Here is a 10,383-nt window from a genome sequence, read left to right as displayed (position 1 = left end):
GGTTCGATCCCTGGCTTTGCTCAGTGGGTTAAGGATCCAGCGCTGCCGTGAGCTGTGGTGTACGTCGCAGATGCGGCTCGGATTCTGCGTTGCTCTGGCTCTGGCGTAGGTCGGTGGCTACGGCTCCGATTGGACCCCTAGCCTGGGAACCTCCATATGCCGCAGGAGCAGCCCAAGAAATGGCAAAAAAAGAAAAAAGACAAAAAAAAAAAAATTGGATTGTTCGGCCCAAATTGTGTGGGAAAAAATGTATACCCCCTCATGTTAATACTGTTTATCTCTAGGTTGCAGCTTTATGGTTTACTTCCTCCCTTTTCTTCTGCATTTTGCTCTTTTCACTGTTAGTTTTACAATCGTAAAAATAAATCGTACTTAAAATCACAACAGTCCCCTCTAAACTCCTACGAGAAGCTGTAATGGCCAAAACGACTATATTGCACAGAAGAGGTAACTCCGGTTGACGGAGGCCCGAGGATTCTGGTCCATGAGCTTGCTGTCCCCTCCCCATCGGAGGCCCGCCCTGGACTGGCAGGACCCTCCTCCCCGCCGTCCCCAGAAGACCCTGCACAAACTTCTGGGAAGTGGAGGCCAGGGAACCGCAAATAGCCAAGGGCCAGGCGCGGCATGTGGATGAGGGGAGGGCTCCTGCAGCCCATAGGGCGCCGGGAGACCAAAGGGATGGTGTGGCTCACACCTCCAAGACTCTGACCGGAAAGCTGAGATCGCGCGGGATCTCGCAACCGCGCGACCCCGCAGCCTTCCCGCCAAACTAACATCCAATCAGGATGAGCCACACTCCACGAGTCACGCATCCACCAATCAGAAGAGGGATACTGGGGCCCGGCCCACCCTGCGAAGCAGCGAGCCAATGGGCATTGTGGCCGGTGACTGTGAGTCTTGCAAGTGAGCGCGCGGAGCAGGGGCAGTTGGACTGCGGCAGCGGCGGTTGCGGTCGGACCCTCGGCGGAGCTCACCATGGTATGGCCTGGGGGAAGGCCGGCTGGCTGGGCGGAGAGGTGCGTCCCCCACGGCTGGGACAAAGCCTCCAAGGCCGGCCGAGGAGCCGCCTGTGGGCCTCTGTATCGCCTGGGTAGGAGCCGAGGCTGAGATGGAGGAACGGCGAAACTCCAACTCAGCCCCGGAACGGATGCCGGCCAAGGCAGCTGGCATCTGGCCCAGGGCTGGGGGGAAGCGGAGGGCTGCGGGTTGGAGCGCAAGGAACCTGGTCAGACACCAAGGTTGTGAGAATGGGGCTCAATCTTGATTAAGCTTCAAGTAACTAGGCAGAAGGGAAATGCAGTCTACCGGGCGCGTCCCTGGCCGAGGCCTTGCTGCCCGCGCGTTGCTCCCAGCCGCGGTTTGTAAATGGAGAGAACAGGGCATGGTCTCCGATCACAGATTGCTCCAGCGCTATGGGACCTAGCAAAGTGAATGGCGAATTGTATTGGAGTAAGGCAGAACAAACAGCCTGCTTTCAAAAGGGCTGCCCAGGAGTTCCCGTCCTGGCGCAGTGGTTAACGAATCCGACTAGGAACCATGAGGTTGCTGGTTCGGTCCCTGTCCTTGCTCAGTAGGTTAAGGATCCGGCGTTGCCGTGAGCTGTGGTGTAGGTTGCAGACACGGCTCGGATCCCGTGTTGCTGTGGCTGTAGTGTAGGCCGATGGCTACAGCTCCGATTCGACCCCTAGCCTGGGAACCTCCATATGCCGCAGGAGCGGCCCAAGAAATGGCAAAAAGACAAAAAAAGGCGGGGGGCTGCCCAGGATGCTGATGGGTCCCTCCTCTGGAGGACCAAGTTCTGCTCACCAGAGGTCATTCTGGAATGGAATGCTTCTTTTTGTCTTGATGTGGGATGATTGATATATTATGTGGCCCTCTGATGCTGAGATTTGGTGTTTATATAATAGAAAACAGGACCTCAGGTTCTTAGAACTGTAAGCTAAAATTTAGACTGGGATGGCTTCCAAGTTTTAAAATAACCTAGTTATTGCATAGTAGCAAACACTTAGGTTCTGGGGCTAACTCTAGTCACTGTCATCTAGGGTGCTTAAGAGCAAGCGGTTTTCACAGGGTCACATAAGCTGCCTGAAAAATAAGGCTTAAGAAAGCCCTAGACACTCTGAAGCACATCAAAGGATTAACTTATGTTCTGCATGCCAGAAGTGACAACAGCCCCACAGACGGGGGCCTCACACATATGTTCTGGTCCCCAGCGCGAGTGCATCTCTATCCACGTGGGGCAGGCAGGGGTTCAGATCGGCAATGCCTGCTGGGAGCTGTACTGCCTTGAACATGGAATTCAGCCCGATGGTCAGATGCCCAGTGACAAAACCATCGGCGGTGGGGACGACTCGTTCAACACGTTCTTCAGTGAGACTGGGGCCGGCAAGCACGTGCCCAGAGCCGTGTTTGTGGACCTGGAGCCCACCGTGGTTGGTAGGTGCTCGGCCCACTGGGCGGCTCTGCTGGGGGATGGGAGAGCCTCGAGAGCCCATGTAAGCTCCTTTGGGTCCCTCTGTGGAGAGGACGGACGCATGTGTGCTTGCCCGGGGCCACGTTGGCCGAGCAACTGAAAGGTCAGTGCTTGAAATGTGGGGCTCAGGTTCCTAATTTAGGGAAATCTATACAGAAAAAAGCTGCTTTGCCAGCTGTAAGACAGGCTGCCCAAGACACCACCCCACCCCGGGCGGTCAGGGGGTCATGTGCACCCCGCCTACAGGTGGTTGTGCAGGCCCCCCCTGCTCTGTGTGCTCTGGGCTGGTGCAGGAGAGTTTGGCCTGAGTCTCGGACTTAGAAAGGTGAGTAGAGCACCTTGGCTAGGTTGCTGAGAGTAGAAGCCCAAGGTAGTTCCCAAGGGGAGCTGCAAAGAGAGAGCAGCTTTCCTGGCCACCCGGGGGGATGACAGAATCTCCACGGCTGGCAGAAGCCACAGCCTTGTCTCGTGTGTCAGGGACCTTTCAGCGATGCCCTGGACGGAGCATGGCATGTGCAGAACCGCCTGTGTGTGGGCGGGAGAGCGTGTCCCTCCTTTGGGGTCCAGTCAGGCTCTACCTTCCCGGGGCCGTAAACGGCAGATGAGGCATGCGGATCACATGGAGGCCTCCCTGGGAGATGCTGTCGGGCTCCAAGGAGCGGCCGTGCCCGAGAGAACTGGACGGGCCTGGCCTGTCTGTCCTGGTGAGTCTGCAGTCACCCTCAAGAGCGTGGCCCGCATGTCCTTTGCAGATGAAGTGCGCACGGGGACCTACAGGCAGCTCTTCCACCCGGAGCAGCTGATCACCGGGAAGGAAGACGCAGCCAACAATTACGCCAGAGGCCACTACACCATCGGCAAGGAGATTGTCGACCTGGTGCTGGATCGGATCCGCAAACTGGTAGGAAGGGCCCTGGCAAGGCTTCCCGGACGGGAGGGCAGGCCTGCCTGGGATGTTTTCCCTCCCCGTCTCTTGGCAGCACCACGAGGCCCGCCAGGCCCTTCCTTCGCAGTGTGGCTGGGGCACGTCCCTGCGTCTGACCTCTAAGGGTGACTTGTGCTCCCTGTGGACACCGTGAACCCGAGTCAGCTTGCGGGGGCAAGGAGGGCGCCTGGCCGTGGCCTGGGCGGGTGTGGACCCACGGCCTCTGCTCTCCCGCAGGCGGACCTGTGCACGGGGCTGCAGGGCTTCCTCATCTTCCACAGCTTTGGGGGCGGCACCGGCTCGGGCTTCGCATCTCTGCTCATGGAGCGGCTCTCGGTGGACTACGGCAAGAAGTCCAAGCTGGAGTTCGCCATTTACCCGGCCCCCCAGGTCTCCACGGCCGTGGTGGAGCCCTACAACTCCATCCTGACCACGCACACGACCCTGGAGCACTCGGACTGCGCCTTCATGGTGGACAACGAGGCCATCTACGACATCTGTCGGCGCAACCTGGACATCGAGCGGCCCACCTACACCAACCTCAATCGTCTGATCGGGCAGATCGTGTCCTCCATCACAGCCTCCCTGCGCTTCGACGGGGCCCTCAACGTGGACCTGACGGAGTTCCAGACCAACCTGGTCCCCTACCCCCGCATCCACTTCCCCCTGGCCACCTACGCCCCGGTCATCTCGGCCGAGAAGGCCTACCACGAGCAGCTGTCTGTGGCCGAGATCACCAACGCCTGCTTCGAGCCGGCCAACCAGATGGTCAAGTGTGACCCTCGCCACGGCAAGTACATGGCCTGCTGCATGCTGTACAGGGGAGACGTGGTCCCCAAAGACGTCAACGCGGCCATCGCCACCATCAAGACCAAGCGCACCATCCAGTTTGTGGACTGGTGCCCGACTGGGTTCAAGGTAGGCTGGGCAGCAGCGAACGTTCACCTTTAACCCCGGGGGCAGACCCTGGGATGGAGTGCTGCCCCCTTGCAGATGGCCCCCTGTTCCAGGGCAGTTACACTGCAGGGAGAAACAATTTTTATAATCTGCTAGGTGCTTCAATCTTCCCCAAGTACTGTATATACCCGTACTTCTTACAACCACCCTGTACTACCCATGGGGTAATAGACTAAAATACTTGACATTATAGAGACTGAGACAGCTTTTAGTATCTGACAGCCTCGGGGACAAGGAATAACACAGGGAACTTTCAGAGACCTCTGGCTGCAGGCCTGTCTGTCCACATTTCTCCATTGCTTCCTCAAGAAGCTTGTCATGGTCTGTGCTCATCATTTTGAGGGTTAGAAATCATGGTTTTTAGATTTTTACATGACTTCAGTCACTGGTTGTCACTACATATTAGTTGACACTTATTTTTCTATAAACAATTTTAAATTCCTTAACCAGTGTATACTGTGTGGGCAAAGGATGGTTCACTGCTGTTTCTCCAAACCAGCCTGGGAACACTGCCTCACACCCAGAAGCACGGTCATTTTAGGTGGCAACTCAGCTGTATTTAGCGTCACAATGAACCTGTGTTTGGAAGTCAAATAACAGAAGGTCCCACTTTAGATCTATTGTGATTACCAGGCTAAAAGCCTCTCACCATGCCTGCAGTGGTTTACTTTGTGCCCTGGTTTTTGATAAAAGTCCTTGTTCACAACTGATTGAAGACTGACAGAGTGACTCACAGAAAAGGGTAAAATCTCTAACAAATTTCACTGACCTGGAAATGTTCATTAAACCTTTTGTAACAGGTTTGCAGACCTTAGAGTTATACGTGGGGGTTGAAATCCTCCACTCACCATGATCTCTGGAAGGCAAGGACATCCATAGAGGTTTCAGCTGGGCAGCACCATGGTGAGGTGTAGTGTCCTGTACCGATTCCCCTCCTCACTGGCTGAATTCCTGAGCCAGGCGAAGATTGGTCTGTGGAAAGGTACAGGTCACAGCTTTGTCCATAGAAGCTCCTTCTTTTTTCTTTTTTTTTTCTTTTTTCTTTTGAGGGCCACACCCATGGCATATGGAGGTTTCCAGGCTAGGGGTCAACTCGGAGCTATAGCTGCTGGCCTGTGCCAGAGCCACAGCAACATGGGATCTGAGCTGTGTCTGTGACCTACACCACAGCTCATGGCAGTGCTGGATCCTTGACCCACTGAAGCGAGTTCAGGGATCAAACCCGCAACTTCAAGATTCCTAGTCAGATTTGTTTTTGCTGCGCCACAACAGAAACTCCCATAGAAGCTTCTGAATCTTAGAAGATGGTTCTGCCCCAGATGGACTGTGTTGAACTCTCATGGCTTCCAGTCCTTTTTGTTAGTCTGTGACTTCACCATTTTTTCAGGGGTATACTATTTCCAAGGAGTCTTTTCTGTGTTTAAGTTATTTCATTATAAAAAGGCAAGTATGGTGCAAAATATTAAAATGGTCCAAAAAGCTGGTGAAAAGCTGAAGTCCTCTTCCCTTTCAGAGCTTTGTCCTTCAAGAGATACTCTGTGCGTATTCACATCATGCTTCTTGGTAGTGATCTTGACAGCAAGAGGCCAGCAACACAGGCAAAGAAAATACACTCTTTTCATGTAGGTGACAGACTTGACTCATCGCACACAGGTAGCCAAAGGGAAAAGCAAGGTGGCAGCCATCCTGTTTGGAAGGGCTGGCCAGCCTGGTCTTAGAGCTGGGGGGTAGGGGGCACCCCTTGATCAGATCAGAACCCCCTGTACATGCCCCCTGCTCCCAGTTCCTCTGGAGAAGAGCTGCGTCAAGCTGGTGCTGGCTGCCAGCTGCTCCTTAGGTCAGGGCCAGCCATCTGTCCGCACTCTACCAGTTGTTTGTCCTCCAGCATGGTATCTCCCAGCTTTGGTTGTTACTCTGTAAGTATTTTGAAGTATAAACACTCAGGTAGAATTCAACTTGCTCTGCTTTCTACCAAGTATACAATACACCTTGGACATATTTACAGGCCAGGGCAGGTTCTTCATTCCTTTTCATCATGGTACCGTGTTTTACTGTAGAGATGTGTGATAACTTGTTCCCCAGGAAGGACATGTTACCAGTTTTGCCATTTCAAACAGTACCCTAAACTAAATACATAAAAATCTCTATACATGTAGCTTTTGCTCTTATGTGGGTAAATCCAAAACGTGACAGTATTGGGTCAAAGAATATTAAATGTTGTCAGATACTGCCAAAAAAGAAAGTACCAATTCCCATGGGGCCTTGTTTTAAAAAACAAGGTACCATTTTTCACGCCACAGTATAAACGTCTCCATCTGTTCCCCTTCTCTGGCAGGTGGGCATCAACTACCAGCCCCCCACGGTGGTCCCAGGGGGAGACCTGGCCAAGGTGCAGCGGGCCGTGTGCATGCTGAGCAACACCACGGCCATCGCCGAGGCCTGGGCCCGCCTGGACCACAAGTTCGACCTCATGTACGCCAAGCGTGCCTTCGTGCACTGGTACGTGGGGGAAGGCATGGAGGAGGGCGAGTTCTCGGAGGCCCGGGAGGACCTGGCGGCTCTGGAGAAAGATTACGAAGAGGTGGGCGTGGACTCGGTGGAAGCGGAGGCCGAGGAGGGGGAGGAGTACTGAGCGGGAGGGCGAGGCGGCCCCCCTTCACCCTGCTCTGTAACGTTCCAGATGTGTTTACCTATTAAAGTTTCTGTATTGAGTGTCGTCTGCTCCTGTGTTGCTCTTCGGCCAAGTTCCCCGACCAGATACTTGCCTTTTCCGAGCGAATTCCTAGGGAAAAATCATGTTTCCTCCCAAAGAGAAAAAATGAGGCACCTCAGTTGCTGTATTACTTCCAGAATAAGAGTATAAGGCCAGTGGGGAAATCGGGGAAAATGTTTTAAGTTTAAACACTCCGGATCCTTCGCGCCCTTCCTCCGGGACCGGAAGCGGTCCGGGTCACAGTCGCGGGACCACAGCGTTCACCCTCCTCGCCCCGTCCTCTGGAGGAGCTGCCCCAGAGCCTCCCTCCCGTCCACAAGGGGCACCTCTCATCAGAGGCATGCGTGCCCGCCCAGCCAGGGCTCCGCATCGCACGACCAGCCCGTTCTTGTCAGAGTCGTTTCGGTCCTGCGCGCGGCGCCCCGCAGGCCGACCACTTCCGGGGCCCGCTCCGCCCCTCAGCGAGCGCCGCGCGCTTCCGGGTCTCTATGGTACCGACTTCCGCCGCGAGCCACATCTCGCGAGACTTCGGCGGCGCAGCAATGGCGAGACCGTAAGTGCCGCTGACGGGAGACGGGAGAGCGGGTTGGGAAGGGCCTCTGACGAGATCGGGCCGGTGTGGACGCGCCAGGACGGGGCCGCCTGGAGCAGGGTGGCGGCTAGGGGCGCGAGGCTTGTCCGGGCCCAGATAGCAGCCCGCAACCGAGTTCCTGCCTCTTCTCCAGATGCCGCGTCACTGCTCCGCCGCCGGCTGCTGCACGCGGGACACGCGAGAGACGCGCAACCGCGGCATCTCCTTCCACAGGTCAGCGCGCGTGCGCGCTGGCGCCGAAAGGGTCACGTGTTCATTAGTCTGTCCTGCCCACCTGAGGAGCCTTCACTGCGCACGCGCTTCGGCGGGTCCGGCGAGGCTTGAGTTAGAGGCTGATGGTGGGCGGAGCTGCGGTGGAGAGGGAACTAGCTGCTGTCAGAGGCACCCTGGTGCAGAGCCAGTCGCTTTACGTTTTGAGGCCTCAGCTTCCTAGTCTGTGTGCCCACAGGGTCCGGGGGCAGCATGAGTCAGGCCGGCCCTTCCCATCCGGTGTGTCGCCGGCGGCCCAGCTCTGACAGGCTTGTTGCCCTACAGGCTTCCCAAGAAGGACAACCCGAGGCGAGGCTTGTGGCTGGCCAACTGCCAGCGGCTGGACCCCAGCGGCCAGGGCTTGTGGGACCCAGCATCCGAGTACATCTACTTCTGCTCCAAACACTTCGAGGAGAACTGCTTTGAACTGGTGGGAATCAGGTGAGCCTCCTGCTGACACCAGGGCAGGCCGCCCTGGTTCTTCCCAGCTCAGAATCTCAATTTCCTCTCCGGACGGAAGCAGTTAGAGACACACACACCCCGGGTATCACTGTGCCAGAGGGTGCTCCTGGAGCCCAGGCACGCCAGCAAAGGCACAAACATAGCCGCTCCTTTCAGGGGGTCAGCCCAGTTCTGGTGGGGCCTTTCCAGTCACCTTAATTCTCAGGAGGCTCTCATGGAGGAGATGGGGTACCTCTTAACTTGGCATCCCCCAAACTAGCTGTTTGCAGTGTGCCTCCCACCTGCCCCAGTGCTAGCCCAGGATCCTGTTCAGGGGCTGGGGGGCTGCAGGCTCCGCACCCTGCAGGTCAGCCTGGGGTGCAGGCCCTCTTCTCTACTTCAGACTGCTTTCCCCTACAGTGGGTACCACAGGCTGAAGGAGGGAGCAGTCCCCACAATATTTGAGTCTTTCTCCAAGTTGCGCCGAACAGCCAAGACCAAGGGGCACAGTTACCCACCCGGCCCCCCTGATGTCAGCCGGCTTCGGCGATGCAGGAAGCGGTAAGCGCTGCGCTGGGGGATGTCCCACTTCACGTCTGAGGGACTGGGCTTTCGGATGGAGCCTTGCTGGACAGGGCTCTGAGCCTATGGTTCAGGGATGGGGGTTAGGTGGGCTGGTGAAATGAGGTCACTGAGCCCTGAGCCTGGCCTGTCCCTTGCTCTGTCTCCCTGTAGCTGCTCTGAGGGCCGAGGGCCCACGACTCCGTTTTCTCCACCTCCACCTGCTGATGTCACCTGCTTTCCTGTGGAAGAGGCCTCCGCACCTGCTGCTCTGTCTGCTTCCCCTACTGGGAGGCTGGAGCCTGGCCTCAGCAGCCCGTTCTCAGACCTCCTGGGGCCCCTGGGTGCCCAGGCTGATGAAGCAGGCTGCAGCACCCAGCCCTCCCCCGAGCGGGAGCCCGAGCGGCAGCCGTCCCCTCTGGAGCCTCGGCCTGTGTCACCCTCAGCCTACATGTTGCGCCTCCCTCCTCCTGCTGGAGCCTACATCCAGAATGAGCACAGCTACCAGGTGGGCAGTGCCCTGCTCTGGAAGCGGCGGGCTGAGGCTGCCCTTGATGCCCTGGACAAGGCCCAGCGCCAACTGCAGGCCTGCAAGCGGCGGGAGCAACGGCTGAGGCTACGGCTGACCAAGCTGCAGCAGGAGCGGGCACGGGAGAAGCGGGCACAGGCAGATGCCCGCCAGACTCTGAAGGAGCATGTGCACGACTTTGCCATGCAGCTAAGCAGCAGCATGGCCTGAGTGAGGAGCTGCCCATCAGGGTTCCTGCCTCTTCCTCCTTCAGGATCTGCCTAGAGAGGGACCTGACTTGAGCTGTGTCTGACCTGCCAGATGCCATAATAAAGCGGTTTCTAGGAGTTCCCATTGTGCCTCAGTAGGTTAAGAACGTGACTAATATCTGTGAGGATGTGGGTTTGATTCCTGGTCTTACTCAGTGGGTTAAGGATCCAGTGTTGCCACAAGCTGCACTGAAGATAGCAGATGCAGCTCGGATCTAGTGGTGCCATGGCTATGGCATAGGCCCCAGCTACAGCTCCAATCCCTGGGAACTTCCATTTGACACAGTATGTCCCTTAAAAAAAAAAAAAAAAGTGGATTCTAGAAAGAAGCCCTGTTCTCTGCCTCTGCTGGGGGTGGGGCCCCCTCCCTCCCCTGAGGTCTGCTTCCCCCCAGACTGGCTGTAGCCTGGAGGGCTCAGACCCTGGAGGCCAAGCTCTTGGCTGTGGAGAGCAGAGCCCAGTTCTTGGCAACCCCTCCCCAAGCAGCTCCTTGTTCTACAACATTCTCTGAGGGACAGGGTGGTGTGCATAGAGGTCGGGGGCAATGCTGGGCAACCTTCACTTGACACTAAGCCTTGATTTACCCAGCTGGCCTTTTTGGAAACAGTCATAAAATCCAGGCCAGATTTACTTCGTTTTCAAGAAAACAACAGACTTCCATCCCCAGACCCAATGTCCTTGGCAGTCAAACATGG

The 10,383-nt window shown here is 56.6% G+C and overlaps 3 protein-coding genes across 7 annotated transcripts in view; 2 read left to right on the top strand and 1 right to left on the bottom strand.

Moving 5' to 3' along the window:
• P2RX6 (purinergic receptor P2X 6) overlaps positions 1–7,528 on the bottom strand; it is a 39,906-nt gene extending 32,378 nt beyond the window's left edge. For 3 of the 5 annotated variants that reach the window (XM_084994060.1, XM_021074042.2, XM_021074045.2), the window contains exon 1: positions 5,204–7,528. Coding sequence is in view for 3 of the 5 variants with exons in the window: in XM_021074045.2 (XP_020929704.1) it covers positions 5,204–5,228 (25 nt within the window). In the remaining 2 variants the exon portion in view is untranslated. The remainder of the gene's footprint in view (positions 1–5,203) is intronic. The other 2 variants (XM_084994058.1, XM_084994054.1) reach the window with 2 other exon arrangements.
• LOC100510930 (tubulin alpha-3 chain) lies at positions 893–7,067 on the top strand. Its single transcript, XM_003133000.6, has 5 exons — positions 893–978; positions 2,214–2,436; positions 3,226–3,374; positions 3,636–4,316; positions 6,691–7,067. The coding sequence occupies exons 1-5, from the start codon at positions 976–978 to the stop codon at positions 6,985–6,987; spliced, it is 1,353 nt and encodes a 450-aa protein (XP_003133048.1). The 5' UTR covers positions 893–975; the 3' UTR covers positions 6,988–7,067.
• A 62-nt stretch (positions 7,529–7,590) lies between the features above and the next one.
• Positions 7,591–9,766, top strand: THAP7 (THAP domain containing 7). The gene is made up of 5 exons (XM_003132998.5): positions 7,591–7,621; positions 7,794–7,873; positions 8,195–8,350; positions 8,771–8,911; positions 9,086–9,766. Exons 2-5 carry the CDS (start codon positions 7,794–7,796, stop codon positions 9,648–9,650), a joined length of 942 nt encoding a protein of 313 aa, XP_003133046.3. The 5' UTR covers positions 7,591–7,621; the 3' UTR covers positions 9,651–9,766.
• Positions 9,767–10,383: the final 617 nt, after the last annotated feature.

This window comes from Sus scrofa, chromosome 14, assembly GCF_054392235.1.
Source record: "Sus scrofa isolate SSC_HxYL_T2T_F1_AM1 chromosome 14, Sscrofa_HxYL_maternal_Yorkshire_Landrace_v2.0, whole genome shotgun sequence".
Classification (NCBI taxonomy): domain Eukaryota; kingdom Metazoa; phylum Chordata; class Mammalia; order Artiodactyla; family Suidae; genus Sus; species Sus scrofa.
The sequence above is the reverse complement of the archived record's forward strand: the minus strand, read 5'-3'. Positions and strand labels throughout refer to the sequence as shown.